The 16,277-nt window shown below is 39.6% G+C and overlaps 1 protein-coding gene across 1 annotated transcript in view; it reads right to left on the bottom strand.

Moving 5' to 3' along the window:
- The window catches only part of LOC140476800 (uncharacterized), a 180,227-nt gene that overhangs the window by 99,450 nt on the left and 64,500 nt on the right, over positions 1-16,277 (bottom strand). The window contains exons 8-10 of the mRNA XM_072569595.1: positions 11,788-11,799; positions 11,586-11,669; positions 8,691-8,744 (exon numbers count right to left, since the gene is read on the bottom strand). Of these exons, the coding sequence (XP_072425696.1) occupies positions 8,691-8,744; positions 11,586-11,669; positions 11,788-11,799 (150 nt within the window). The remainder of the gene's footprint in view (positions 1-8,690; positions 8,745-11,585; positions 11,670-11,787; positions 11,800-16,277) is intronic.

Here is a 16,277-nt window from a genome sequence, read left to right as displayed (position 1 = left end):
CAGATGAACCATGATCTCAGTGAAAGGCAAAGGAGACTCAATGGGCTGAACAGCCTACTTCAGCTCCTAGTTTTATGCCTGCTTTCCTTCTTCATGGCTGACCTGTTGTGTATTTTAGTTTTCCAATACTAACTTGTGCATTGTATTACATTATCCATTCAGAGGATGAAGGCTTTGCTGACTGGACCAGTATTTATTGCCTATCCCCAACTGCCCTTAAGAAGGTGGTGGTGACCTTTTGATATAGAGCCTTTAATGCTCTTTTCCATCAGAAATGCATCAAATCTCTCGTAATCTAAGAAGACTTTTATGACACAAGTAGTGAACTACATAATGTCAAAGCTGAATACTTTGAAATGAACTTGGCTGAAACCACTTCACATAGAACATTACTTGTGGCACATTCTTTCTGTAGTCATTTGGGCATTTATTATGTGACCATATTAGTGTTTTATATTTTATATTTCATTAATGGAAGTAAGTATTGAAGAGTTGAGCATGTCGGCAGTGACTCAGTCAGTGGCGTCTTATTTCTGAGTCTGAACTGTGCGCATTCAAGGCTACTCAGGGTTGAGCACAAAGGGCTGGGCTGACATTTCAATACAGCAGGAGTGCTGTTAGGGACAGGAACAGAAATCAAGGACACCAATGCTGCTCCTGGCCTAGGTCCCCCCATCTGAGCATAGCAGCCCCATCCCTACAGTGGGCCACCTAGAGTGCTGGACCTCAGTTATTCGGCCTTTGATCTTGTTGAAGTGCTTCTTATGAAAGAGATGTGAAACATCCACTGTCTCTTGCAGATATAAAAGATTCAATGACATTTTTTGGAAGAAGTGCCTAGGCAGTTATCCCTGCAGTCCTGGCTGACCATTTATCTTGTAACCAACATCACAAAACCTGACTGAACAATATCAGCTTTGAGCTTTGAAGAGGCTCCTGTGGACAAACTGGCACTTGTGTCTCTTGTATTATGTGTATTATATTATTAATATATATTAAGTGACATAAAATACAATGTGATTGCTTGGCTATGAAGCAATTAGAGAGATGTACTGAAAAGCATTGTACAAGTCTTTGTATTTCCTTTGAAACTTACTCTACTCGTTAAAAAAAAGTGTCCATCCAGAGAATCAGACATTGAACTGTGACTGCATTACTCTTTATATAATGAAAAGTGAATTTGCATCACAAATGAATTAACTTTTCTGGGACATGCAGTGTTGAGGTTGTGGCTGCATTCAAGACAAAATAATCAATGTGTTCTAAATGTTTGAACTGCCATGAACAATGGGCACTCACACGAGACATTGGAAAATACTTGTTGGCCCTGGAATTATACCACTGTGTAAGTCACCAACAGTAAGAAAGGAGAGGAAAGAACTGAAGGTAAATAGTCCCAATCATATATCATTCTATATTCTGGTGCTTATTCAATGTTCTTTTTGAATGGCACGTTTCTCTTGTTTTCAGCAAAACAGCAGTTAACTCATAATTAATGTTGCTCAATCAAAGAATTAATTTGTTTGCATTCTTGTGTCATAAACTTAATTATTTTCAGAGGACGGGATCTTTCAGCACTCCTGCATGACCAACAAAGAAGGAAAAATAATCACAATGTAGCCATTCATTGTGAAATACAAGACTTTTCTTTCAGTACTGCTTAATTTAGATGCAAGGACATAATTCCTTTTCTAGCTTACTGTGCTGTGGACACACACCAAGTAAAGAGCAAGTAATCAGTAATGCTATTCATCAACATCAAAATGCACTTGGTGGGCACACTGGCAGATAATGTTTCACAATGTAAGGAGATGAGTCATTGTGACCACAAAACCATTACAGTGGGATGTATTTCAATTGAATGCAAGCAATTGGGTGAAAATTACCACTTTGCCTTGTGCACAGAAAGAAAAGGAAAGTTTTTTTGAAATAATGTATACAGGGCAAAGACAACAGGCATAGCATTTCAAAACAGTTTCATTATACCTTATGTCACTACCTTATTAAAACAACATTTTAAATGATATAGGACTTTAGAAGATAAAAGTAGATTAGATTAGACTGCCTATAGTATGGAAACAGGCCATTTAACCCAACAAGTCCACACTGACTCTCTGAAGAGTAACCCACCCAGACCCATTCCCGTACCTTATATTTACCCTGACTAATGCACCTAACACTTTGGGCAATTTAGCATGGCCAATTCTCCTAACCTGCACATCTTTAAATTATGGGAGGAAACTGGAGCACCTGGAGGAAACCTACACAGACACGGGGAGAATGTGTAAACTCCACACAGACAATCGCCCGAGGTGGGAATCGAACCCTGTTGAGCAGCAGGGTCCTGGGTTCGATTCCCACCTTGGGTGATTGCCTGTGTGGAGTTTGCATAGTCCAAAGATGTGCAGGGGCTAGGTGAATTGGCCATGCTAAATTGTCCATAGTGTTCATGGATCTGTAGGTTGGGTGCATTGGTCCGGGGTAAATATAGGGTAATAGGGTAGGGAATGAGTCTGGGTGGGTTGCTCTTTGGAGGGTCAGTGTGGATTTGTTGGGCCGAAGGGCCTGTTTCCGCACTGTAGGGATTCTATATTTTAAAAAGTACTATATGAAAACTATCAGTGCTTACTGTTAACTGAATTTGAAATTCATGTCACCCTACTTTTCATGGGTACTTTGGTTGTGTGAATAGTGCAGCTGTACACTTAGATTTTCATCAATTCAATTGCCCTTTTATTTTGTTGAAAACTTAAGTGTGTAAAAATGCTGTTCTGTCTTGGATTTAGAGCTGGTAGAATAGGAGGACACACAGATAGATTTCAATGTAGCAAAGTGTGAGGGATAAGTTCTTGGAGGAAGAACGAGGGGAATCAACAGATGACAAATAGCACAGTTTTGCTATGGTGCAAGAACAGAGAATTACAGAGGCATTTGTGCACTAATCTTTGAATGCTGAAAAGCAGTGGTTAAAGTCTTTAGAATGCTAGGTTTTATAGATGCATCGAGCTGGATTTTATGGTTAAGATTAGAGTGATGTTGAAAAGCACAGCAGGTCAGGCAGCATACGAGGAGCAGGAAAATTGACATTTCGGGCAAAAGCCCTTCATCAGGAATGAGGCTGGGAGTCTCGGGGGTGGAGAGATAAATGGGAGGGGGTGGGGCTGGAGAGAAGGTAGCTGAGAGTGCAATAGGTGGATGGAGGTGGGGGTGAAGGTAATAGGTCGGAGAGGAGGGTGGAATGGATAGGTAGGAAGGAAGATTGACAGATGGGACAGGTCATGAGGATGGTGCTTCTGCCTTGTGGATTTTATGGTTATCTAGCATTGGGTTTGAAGACAGTGGGTGGGAGTGGGCATATAAAATCCAGTGTGTGACTCTTCCCTCCACAGCATCCCAAACCTAGTTGAAGTTTCATAATGGTCACTGTGGCTTTAGCAGGCCTGTTCACTTCTTGTTTATTAATGCAAATGATGACTGGATCACTCTTAGCACAGTGAGAAGAGAAGTCAGCATTAATGCTATCAAGCATGGTCTCAAGACACCCTCGCAAATTAATGATCACAGGAAAATCACTTTCAGCGGCTGAAGTCAAACCAAACACAAAAGAAGATGGTTTTCAGAATCTAATGATCAAAGCACTAGGGTTTCATTGGCAGAATTCCTCAGGGATGTAATTTTATTCAACTGCTTCATCAATGACCTTCCTTCCATCATTATGGCCAATGAGTGGGGCTGTTCACTAACCAGTCCAGAGTGTTCAGTTCCACTGATAACAGAGTGATCCATGCCAGCCTGCAGAAGAATGACCATGCACTGTGGACCAGGACTGCCATGCAAATGACAATGAGCCTTGCCAAACACTGAATGGAGTCAGTCAGTGCACAGCAGTTCCTATCTTCATTCTGCCTAGATTGTATATCATCAGCACAATTGTGATTTTTAAAATGAATTTTGTTCAACATGTTTTGTTGCTGCTTTGAATTACTGATATTTTTGTTTCATTCCAACAGCTGAACTTCTGGCCCCAATGTGGAAATATGCTATATATGCACAGAAATGAGTTCACAACTGCTAGAGATCACTAGGAGGTCATTTTACTAATGTATGCAGGTGAGATGATAAACGATGGCAGTAAATTACAAGTATGTTGCACTTTTGTGTGATTGCTAGAACAACAGCATTGATAAACCCATTCAGTTGTGCCAGTAATAAAAGGTTACCTTTCTTTTCTTATCCTCACATTTTTATCTTCACTGTGATGATACGCAGCCAAAAATGTATAGCACTTCCCTCACATTCCTGCTCATAACCAAAGTAGGAGCATTCTAGGACAACTACATAATTGCTTGGTGGTGGTATATACTAAGTTCATATCCATTTTGGGAATTGCACGGTCTATAAGCATCAGTAATTTCAGTTTGAGTGCACAATTTTTAGTCCCCGCCCACCCCCCGCCACACATTTAAACAAAATCTGACTGGCACTCAAATTAGAACCAAAGTGACTAAAATGCCCATGCTCAAATGAACAGCGAACATCGTATGCTAGTGGAAGACAATCCTTCCCATCCATTCTCTCAGCCCTTAATTAATGGTATTTCCACATTGAACCCATTTATCAATATGTAGCATCACAGACTTCTCCTGCCATCTTTACACATTTGAAATTCACAGATTTTTATAATTATTTATACAGCAGGAACAAGTGGAATTTTCCATTGACAGGATGTTGCCATCAAGCTACAGAGCCATTCTGCCAATCATATAAATCAGTTATGGGGTGTATGGATTTCAGATCTGGCACAATCTCAGATACTTAGCCCATATGTTCTAAACACTGACAGATCATATCAAACAGTATGTTTTTTGGCTGTTCATAGCAGGCACAACATACTCAACCAATCCGTACCTGCAAAATTCAGAAAATAATGTTTAACTTAGTATAATTTCATTTTTGCACCCTGGCAGAAATTTTCAAGTGCTCTCTGGCCACAAGAGAGGTGCCGGAGTCCGGAGGACAGGCTGTCATTCAAGAAGAGAGCATGGAATAAACCGGGAAACTGCATGCCAGTCAGTCTAACCTCAGAGAGCAAAGATGCTGGAAATCTGATACAAAACCAGAAATTGTTGGAGAATCTCAGCAGGTCTGGCAACTTCTCTGGAGAGAAAATAAAGTTAACATTTCAACTTTAGTGACCCTGAAGGACAGAAGAACAGGAATTCTGAAGAAGGATTTGAAATGTTAACTTTGCTTTCTCTCCACAGATGCTGCCAGACTAATGAGTTTCTCCAGCAATTTCTGTTTTTGTTTCCATCTAACCCCAATGGTGGGGTAACTAGTGGAAGTAATTCTGAAAGACAGGATTAATCTGCATTTGGAGAGGCAGAGATTAATCAAGAACAGTTTTGTTAATGGGAGGCCAACTTAACTGTTTCTTTCAAAGAAGTGACCAAGTGTGTTGATGAGAGCAATGTATTCAATGTAGTTTACTTGAACTTCAAGGCTTTTGATAAGATGCTGTCTGGGAGACTGTCTGATAGCAACATTAAGAGCCTTTGGGATCTAAGGAAATTTGGCTAATTAGATCCAGAATTAGCTGAGTGGCAGGAATAAAAAGGTGATGGTTGAGGGGTTTTTTTACAACTGAAAACCTATGACCAGTGGGGTTCTGCAGGGACTCTTGTTAGGACCTTTGCTGTTTGTGGTATATATAAGTCATTTAGATGTGAAAGTGGGAGAATTGATCAGTCAGTTCACAGATGATTTTAAAAAATGGCAATGTAATAAATAGTGAGGAGGATAGCTTTAGATTATGGGAAGATTTCGATGGGCTAGTCAAATGGGCTGATCAGCGGTAAGTGGAATTTGAACCAGATAAGTGTGGGCGGCACGGTGGCACAGTGGTTAGCACTGCTGCCTCACAGTGCCAGAGACCTGGGTTCAATTCCCGCTCAGGTGACTCTCTGTGTGGAGTTTGCACGTTCCCCCCATGTCTGCGTGTGTTTCCCCTGGGTGCTCCGGTTTCCTCCCACAATCCAAAAATGTGTAGGTTAGGTGAATTGGCCATGCAAAATTGTTAGGTGAAGGGGTAAATGTAGGAGAATGGGTCTGGGTGGGTTAAGCTTCGGCGGGTTGGTGTGGACTTCTTGGGCCGAAGGGCCTGTTTCCACACTGTAAGTAATCCAATCTAATAAGTGTGAGGTGATGCACTTAGGTAGTACATACAGGCAAGGGAATACATGATGAAATGGTAGGAGCCTGGGAAGCATCAAGGATCCAAGGGACCTTGGTATGCATGTCCACTGATCCCTTAGGCTAGCAAGACAAATAGATAAACTGATTAACAAGGCTTGTGGAATATTTGCCTTTATTAGCCAAGGCATGGAGTTTAGAGCAGGGAGGTTATGCTGGAAGGTATATAAAATAATTAAGCCATAGCTAGAATAATGTGTGCAGTTCTGGAATCTATATTAAAGTAGAATGCGGCAGCAGTAAAGAGGTTGCAGTGGAGATTTATCAGGAAGTTGGAGAGTTTTCGTTATGAAGAGAGATTGGACAGCCTGGGGTTGTTTTCCTTGGAACAGAGGAAACTGAGAGGGACATGATTGAGATGTCCTCCTCAATTCAGTCCTAAATCTGCTCTCCCTAATTTTGAGGCTATGCCCTCTTGTCCTAGTTTCATCCACTAGTGGAAACATCCCCTCTACTTCTATCTTATCTATTCTCTTCATAATTTTATATGTTTCTATAAGATGCCCCTCATACTTCTAAATTCCAATGAATATAATCCCAGCCTACACAGTCTCTCCTTATAAGCCAACCCACTCAACTCCGGAAACAACCAAGTGAACCTCCTCTGCACCCCCTCTAGTGCCAGAACATCCTTTTTCAAGTAAGGAGACCAAAACTGCACACAGTACTCCAGATGTGACTTCACCAGCACCCTATACAGCTGCAACATAACCTCCCTGCTTTTAAACTCAATCCCTTTAGCAATGAAGGACAAAATTCCATTTGCCTCTTGATTACTTGTTGCACTATAGACCAACCTTCCGTGATTCATGCACAAGGACACCCAGGTCCCTCTGCACAGCAGCATGCTGCAACTTTTTACCATTCAAATAATAATCCTTTTTATTGTTATTCCTACCGAAATGAATGACTCGACATTTATTAACATTGTACTCCATCTGCCAGACCTTGCCCACTCACTTGAACTATCTATGCCCCTCTGCAAAGTTTCACAGTCCTCTGCACACTTTGCTCTACCACTCATCTTAGTGTCATTTGCAAACTTTGACACACTACATATGATCCCCAACTCCAAATCATCTATGTAAATTGTGAATAATTGTCCCAACACTTATCCCTGAGACACACCACTACTCACTGATCGCCAACCAGAAAAGCATTAATTTATCCCCATTCTTTGCTTCCTGTTAGATTCCATTCTATCCACTCTAATACATTACCCATAACACCATGCACCTTTATCTTATGCAGCAGCGTTTTATGTAGCACCTTGTTGAATACCTTTTGAAAATCTAGATACACCACATCCACTGGGTCCCTGTTGTCCACTGTGCTCGTAATATCTTCATAGACTTCCACTAGATTATTTAAGCATGACCTGCCTTCCATGAACCCATGCTGCATCTGCGAAACCTTCGTAACAATTAAGAAATATTTAAGTGTACACTTGTGAGGCCAAGCGCTGGAAATTGGGATTAGAATAGTCAAATGGTTGTTTCTGCCTGGGAAGACTTGATGTGCTGAAGGGTCTTTTTCTGTGCCTCTATGATCAACCCAGAGTGCACTACCAATTACACTAATAACCAATTTCAGATTATCATTTGGTTTGCAATGTGGATTATTTATCCTTGCTAGAAGCTACATATATTTGTAATCAGGAGCTTTTCCTCTGCAGAAGATACAATCTAGGTTTTGCACTTTATTGAATTAAACAAGGTCATGGGGTAAGATAGTTCCCTGGTGTATTTCCTATGGCAACAGTTTAACCAATCAGTCAGCTTGATAGCCAGTGTGCAGTCTTTCTCATCCAGTATAAATCCTTACTCCCTCTAAATGTTTGACATATTTACAGTCCTGATGACTGCAAGATGTAAATATTTGACAGCAGATCTTTTTTTTTCAGCAAAATTGATGTATTTCATGAAACATTTTACTCTGTATTGAGTATTGAGATTGGGGTCGGGTTTAAGAGACCAGGAGAGGGTTAGAGAGTGGACGCATGACTTTGGGTGGGGAGCCTCTGATGGGCCCAGGAGACTGATGTAGGAGGTGTTTGCCCTCTTTCCAGACAATCAACCCTCACAGCTAAAGTTGCCAGGCCTCCTTCATGATATGGGCCTCCCTCCCCCCACCCGGGTAGAATAGCAATGGGGGGGGGGGGGGGGGGCGGTGGCGCGGGGTGAGATGAGGACCTTAAGTGGACATTAACTAGCCACTTAGGATGACAATGGGCCCCAGGTCCAGTCTTCACCATGCCCTTCAAAATTTCAGTCAGGTTGGAAGGGATCATGTAGGTAGCTTGATGGCCATCTACTGAGTTTTACATGCCCCTTTACCCACTGCTCACAAGCCTAAAATTGAGGCTTAAAATCAGCCACATGAGTATGATCACTTCTTATAGCAATGTAGAAATATATAGAAAATGGAGTAATACTCACAGGTAGACCATTCATTCCTGATTTTCCTGGTTTACCAGATTCTCCCTTAGATCCCTGGTTAAAAGAAAAATAATAATCATTGGACTCCAATACGTTGTGCTGTAAACCTGATAGGTCTTGCTTCTTAACCTAGACAGAATTGTGGGACAAGGGATTAAAGTTGAGGCCATTTCATTTCCACTACATTTCCATCAAAATCATCGATGAGGAATTGAAGTAGTTTTCCCATACATTTGTTTTAAAGATATAAAGTGTAAGGTACCTTTTTTGGTGTTTGCTTTTAAAAAGAAGTGGCAGATGGATTTGGCTTCAGTTTCGTGAAACTTTTTTTAAAAAAAGGTCAGAAATTCATTTGGAACAGTGACCTAAATAATAATTCCCAATAAAGCATGTCATTTAGAAAACATGTGGTGTTAATTGATGAAATGTTTATGCAACTGATTTTTTGACAGATTGAGGAAACAGAGCAGGGGCCATTGGTTTAGCTTTTGACTTCAGTTCAGAAGAGTGTTTCCATTGTAACAGAAGGGTTTTAGTTTGTGAAGTTGCTGAGCTGTGAGAGGTTGTGTAGAAATGTTCAAGTTGTCAGAACTGAGAGACATTTATGGCAGAAGAACTGGCAAGAACTGGTAGAGTTATCTCAGTCCCAGAACGAGAACTTGAGTCAGTTAAGTAAGAAATTAAAGGGTTGAGAAAAGAGTGATATTACTCTAGAATTTGAGTATCTTGATGGATATTGCTGGGAAACAAGTTGAAAGTTTTTTCTGATTTATGTTAACAACTTTCTAAACTATCATTTATACATAGCTTTATTTTACTTCACTTTCGTGTAACAAACTTTTGTTCTGTCGTTAAGGAACATCTGCAGACTTGCCTGATTATGTTCAGTGACTAAATCAAGCTCAGACTGAAACATTATCTATCAAGTCAAGTCTCACTCTGGGAGTTGGCTTATCAACTACCACCATCAGCTGGAGATCATAACATATTTAACTCCTTGTTAACCTCAAGTTTCCAGAAAGAATAATCAAAAACTCACACTCTAAATGTAGTTTGATGGCAACTTCCTTCCAACTGCCCTGAATGTAAAAGATAGCACCATGTTCAAGATAGTAGCAGTAAAGGTACTCAGGTCTGTTGGTGAAGGAATTCAGACCCTGATTCTAATTCAGATTCTGCACTTAACTACTGTGATATTATAGACCTCAGAACTTTTCTAACTGTTCATAGATTGAATGAATCAGCAAAAGATAAGCTGTTATACTCAAAAGAAACAACAATAAACTTTATCTGGAATAAACTACTAAAGACTATTAAACCTAAACAGGAATGGAAAGGAATTAGCCATATCTTGGAGAGAAGAGAGTTGACATTAGATAGACAAAACTGCTTTGACACCTGCTTGATAAACTCAAAACTTTATTACCACAAGGACAACTGATTAGCCTGAGGAAAACATTAAGAAGTTAACTACAAGAAAGCTGTGTCTCTGAACAGAGTGTGGTGTTGGAAAAGTATAGCCAGTAAGGCAGCATCCGAGGAGCAGGAGGATCAATGTTTCTACCATAAGCCCTTCATCATGGATGAGCTTGTGGCTCAAGGGGGCTGAGAGATAAATGGGGAGGGGGGGTGATGGTGGTGGGATGTGGGGCTGGAGGAATGTAGCTGGGAATACAATAAGTGGATGAAGGTGGGGGTGAAGGTGATAGGTTGGAGTGGAGGGTGGAGCAAATAGGTGAGAAGGAACAGACAGTTAACCTCAATGTAACAAGAGACAAAGAAGCTACTTCTGATAAGAAGGCATGCGGCAGATTTGTAGTAATTTGAATGAAAAGACTTTAAGAAATCATCAATATATTACCTCATAGACCTAAAGGACAAAAATTTGTATAAAAATCAAACACCAGAATTTCCCTTTAACATAAATTTGAAGAATAACACTGACAATGATCAAACAGTGACAAGATTGAACCCTGGGCAGACTACCATTGGTTGAAATCCTGGCCAAATTCCCCAATAAGCGAGTAATAGTCAAGTTGGGTTGTGAGACTTAACTTGCTTGCTTGAGGGGTCTTATTTTGTTTGGTACATGCAATAAAGCTTAAATCAGTATTGTGTCCGTGTCTGGTTGCTTGTAAGTCACAAATTAAAGGTAACTACTGGTGGTGATTTACCCACAACACTATCCAAGCCCAATGGATTAAGTGTGGCCTTCTTTGGGGTAAAGGGAATTACTTAGTTTTAGTGCTACCTCTGCCCTCTTAAAAGTCCCTTGTTGCCTCATTCATATTCCAGCAATATGCCGAGTGCACTGCTGTTGGAATATTTCTCTTCACATGGTCCTGCTTACTCTCAGCAGTATGAATTCTGCCAGGAATCCCACACCAACAAAAAACCCAGGGAAATGGGTCAGTATTAGGACAGATTAAATGAGTCAAACCTTTGGAACTTTAGTTTAAAATATACTAGTCAGGAAGTCAAAATAAAAGCAAGAATACATTATAGTGCTACACTATCTTTGATGAGGACTCAAACGCTCAAAATTTGGTTTATTGAATTGAAAATAAAAATGAAGCCCAGAATAAGTGCTAAGGAAAATATGAGCTAGCGAGTCACTGATTCCTACAGTAATCTTTACATGGTTCAGGAAAAAAGGATGACAGTGCAATTTTTCACATACATCAAGTGTCTACGTTTTATATAAACTCCAGAGCTAATACTGCTAATGTTACCCTGTACATGTGTTAACTATTGAGTAGGTTGCAATAATTTCAAGCCGTCTGTTGTAGAATAGATTGCTAAAACCACAAATTTAACCAGTTTTGAAATCAACAATATGTGTAATGTTGTGAATTGTTACCCTTGTCAGATATAGATATTCAATTGTGAACTTACTTTTCGTCCAGGAATGCCACGTAATCCTGGTGGGCCTGGTGGACACGCACAGACGGTCTTCGGCTCCATTCTGTCAGGAGGGCACTTGTCAAAATTAAATAAAAGAGTTTTAGAACAGGTCACATTTTGGTCAAGCGATAAAATTTGAATTGAAAAATTGCTAGGACTTGGTTCTCCTTCTACACACAAAAATATTACTCACCCTCTCGTCATCCTAAGTAAGAGAAAATATGAAAGAAATTAGTTAAATATGAAAAAGCATTTTTTATATATGTATATACAATATACATACATAAATATATGAATAAAATAGTTATTACACTTTGGTAGTTCTCCATTTGCTGTAAGGCATTCTGGGAAACCATGGCATCACATAAAGAAGTACTTTTGTTTATATCTTAAAATATTAAACTCTAGTTGCCAGCTCATTAACTTCTAGGAAATCATTGCACTGTATAAACACATTTTTGTTAATTAATTAATCTATTACGGCCGTTTAATGTTTCTTTCTCCTTTTCTTTCAATGCAGCTAGAAATTTACTAGAAATCCATTATTAGTAGTTCTGATTTACAGCATCTTCAAATAAACTTTTCTGATTTTGGAAAAATACCACAAACAGAACAATGTTTTCCAATTTAATTTCACAACAGACATTATCTAGCACAGTCTAGCTGATCTTATAAAGAATGTCATGCAGGTTTGAAATCAAAAACAAAGCACCTCTGACAAAAACAAAGCACTACTGACAAAAAGAAAACTGAAATGATTTTAAAGTTCACAATTTATCAGTAAATTTGGAGCGCTCAGCTTTTAAGTCTGAGGATTTTCAATTGATCCAATGTAATGTTCGTGCTGAGACAGACAAATTTTCACCAAGTCATAAGGAACAGAGAAAGAATCAAAGAAATGGAATTCTAAAGAGGTGAACTTTACTGGTGGGGAAGAGTTGAGAATGTCAGAAAAATGATTGAAAACAAGTGAGACTTGAACACAGTGAATCAGAAAATGTTACAATGGCTGTCTCCAAAATGACATGCACCATTTGCATATGTTGTCCAGGAATGCGCTGGCTAGATGGATTATCTATGGGACATGCAGGGTTACAGGGATAGGTGGGTCTGGATAGGATGATCTTTAGAGGGTCAGTGTGGACTCAATCGGCAAAATGGCCTGCTTCTACACTGTGAGGATTCTATGATTTAAGTGAGTAGCAACCCTTCAATTCAATTGTGCTCCAGCAAGGATGACAACCGAAACCTTTAGTATAATACTCTTGGTCTCATTCTGCTACAGAATATTTAAGAATCCACTAAAGTAAGTAAAACAATTAATTTAAGAAGCATCTTGTTGAGTCTGCAAGAAACAACAAAATAAGGTGAAACTACATCACTTCCTGTATGCTGTCTCATTAGCATATCATACAATCAGAATTAACCCTTTATATTACATTTAGTGCAAGCATTAAAGCAGTTTTGTCACTCCAGCAGAGACCTCTTTGCTGGAATTGCTAGGATTCTCCTCATGCTTCCCTTTGGAGACAAGAATTCTGCCATGCATTATAGTGGTCAAGTATCAGATTTTCCTATTAGGAGATAGGATTTGTACAGTGGGCTTGATTCAGGGTCAAGAGCCTGGCATGGAAGAGCTGTATATCAAATCCACAGTGGAGGAGCTTGGCAAAGCTATTGATTTGCTGTTATGTCGAGTTCAAGGAATAACAGCAATCTGATTGAGAAGACCAAATTGCACGTTTACCAAACCTCAAATCCTCAGCTCACTCCTCTACAATAGTGAACATAAGCTTGGCAAAACAAAAGGCTGAATAGTTTGTTCCTTCACTGTCTCAGCCATATCTGTAATATCTCTTAGTAGGACTCGGTCACCAGCTCAAAGGTCCTGAAGTGTGTTAATTCCATCAGTGTACAATCATTGTAAAGCCAATGCCACCTATTCTGATTTGACATGTTCATCAGACGGATGATGGCCATATGGTTAAAACCCTTCTGTATGGTGAACTAGCCAGGGGGTCACAGTACCCTGCATGTCTATACTTCCACTAGTCCACTATAATTACACTTGGAAGTGAGGTCTGATGATGGATTTTCATTCTGATGACTAAGAGATGTTCATCAACAACAGGGACCTCTGGTGACTAACTGTTTAGAAGAACATTGAAAGAAATGAGGAGAAACAAATACCTCAGCTGAGTGAAGACAGCTCAGAGAAAATAAAGGCCAGCAAATTGTGCACATTCTCAGCCTTGGTCTTTCTTTGCAGTGTCTGTCATGCCTGAATGGGAAGCCTGAGCCACACCAATGAGTAAAACAGGGTTGATCATGTTGTAAGATATTATCGTACAGGATGCAAGGCTGCCACATAATGACACAATGATCCAATGCATGGTTTTCTGATTCATAGGATGATGTGTTCTGAATTTTTGTACTAATGTATAGCACCTAAATACTATAGAAATTATAAAGGAAGTTGAGCGATGCCAAATATATTTCAACTCTACAAATAATTAGCTAGCACTTTCTACTGTTTATTTTGAATGCTTGGGCCAGCTGAAGATTTTATCATTCCTCATTTATTTTCTCTCCATGGTTCTGAAATAATGTCATGAGATAGACCTGATATTCTCACAGCTTTATTCATATTGTTTTGACTGGCTAAGAAAATTAGCAATTCAAAATTTGAGATCAGCAAAGTGAAACAATCTTTAACTGAAATTGAAAATCAAAAGATTAAGGTGAAGTCTGATCGTTGTTTCAAAATGTCATACACAGCCTTTGATCTTGCTAAGAGTAGTTCATTGTGCTTAAAGCACTCCTCTTCTGGTTAAATGTGGAGAATTATTGGTAAGGTAATGGAAATAGGTGTTTTTCTCTTAAATCTTCAAATAGATATTTTAATTTGTTCATGGGATGTGAACGGACTAACAAGGCCAAAATTATTACCCATTCTTAATTGCTCTTGAGAATCAGCTACTTGAACTGCTGCAGTCAGTGTGATGTAGATACACCTGTAATGATAATTTTGTTCCAATGGTGATGAAGAAATGGCAATATAATTGCAATGTGTATACAACAGCATTAAGATTATGAGACTTTAATGTTAAATTCCAGTTAGTAACCCACTCACTGGAAGATATGGCTTCCACATTATCAGAGAGCTTTACTGATGAAGGTGCAAATACATTTTGGTCAAGATTAGATTAGACTATCTACAGTGTGGAAATAGGCCATTCAGCCCAACAAGTCCACACTGAAATTGCAGCTGCAATGACTGACCAACAATGATGAAATAAATAGAATAGACAATTCTGCTTTGATCAAGTATTTTCTTAAAACTTGATTGTAAATTGATGTCAGATCATTCATCGATCTAGTCTACTGCAAAGTATGCCCATCAAGAGAACACCTGAGCCAGTATGTCTGAGTACCATCTGTGAGATTGGCACCAAATTCTAGAAATAATTTGGTTCCAAACAGTCTGTTATTAGAAGTGATTAATTCCAATAGTTTGGATTTTGCAGTTGCAACAAAGTTATGTTGTTCTATGGCACAAGAGCAGCATGGTGACTCAATTGTTAACACTGGTGCCTCACAGCACCAGGGACACGGGTTTGATTCCAACCTCAGGTGACTGTCTGTGCAGAGTCTGCATATTCTCCCCATGTCTGCATGGGTTTCCTCCCACAATCCAAAGATGTGCAGGTTTGGTTAACTGGCCATGCTAAATTACCCATAGTGTTCAGTGATGTGTAGGTTAGGTGTATTAATCAGGGATAAATATTAGGATAATAGGGTAGGGGAATGGGTCTGGGTGGGTTACTCTTTGGAAGGTGGATGTGGTTGTTGGGCCCAATTAGCCTGTTTCCACACTTTAGGAATTCTAATTCCAATTAAGCAAACATTGCTTACCACTGATCTCAATGAAAGTCCACAAAGATCTTCTGATCTCTGTCACCTTTCTTGATGTTAATTTGACTGTGGATCCGACAATAGAGGATCTCAGGCAACAGGGATAAATGATATCATTAAGCAGGCCAAATAGCTAATGGCAAATGAAGAATTATTATCGGCAGCAAAGAGAAATCAAGATGGATTGATAATCTTTCAATTGTTAATAATTTCACAAGAGCAAAATAAGGATTGGAATATATACATGGAATTAAAGGTAGAAACTGAAATATGAAATATTTATTATGAAAAGAATTCTGGGTAATCCAATATAAAAGCAAATTACTGCGGATGCTGGAATCTGAAACCAAAAGAGAAAATGCTGGAAAATTTCAGCAGGTCTGGCAGCATCTATAAGGAGAGAAAAGAGCTGACATTTTGAGTCTAACTGACCCTTTGTCAAAGCTAAAAAAGGAAGAAATAGGGAGGTCACACCTAACACCTCTCTCATCACACACGGCACCTTCCCATGCAATCACAGAAGGTGCAACACCTGCCCCTTTACCTTTTCCATGCTCACCATCCTAGGCCCCAAACACTCATTTCAGATTAAGCAGCGTTTCACTTGTACCTCTTTCAATTTGATCTATTGCATTCGTTGCTCCCAATGTGGTCTCCTCTATATCGGAGAGACAAAACGCCAACTGGGTGATCACTTCGCTGAGCACCTTCAGTCTACATGCAATCAGGTCCCGGACCTTCCCGTGGCTTGCCACTTCAACACCTAAT

Source organism: Chiloscyllium punctatum, chromosome 5 (assembly GCF_047496795.1).
Source record: "Chiloscyllium punctatum isolate Juve2018m chromosome 5, sChiPun1.3, whole genome shotgun sequence".
Classification (NCBI taxonomy): Eukaryota; Metazoa; Chordata; class Chondrichthyes; order Orectolobiformes; family Hemiscylliidae; genus Chiloscyllium; species Chiloscyllium punctatum.
Note: the sequence above shows the minus strand (reverse complement) of the source record. Positions and strands in the feature narration are given on the sequence as shown.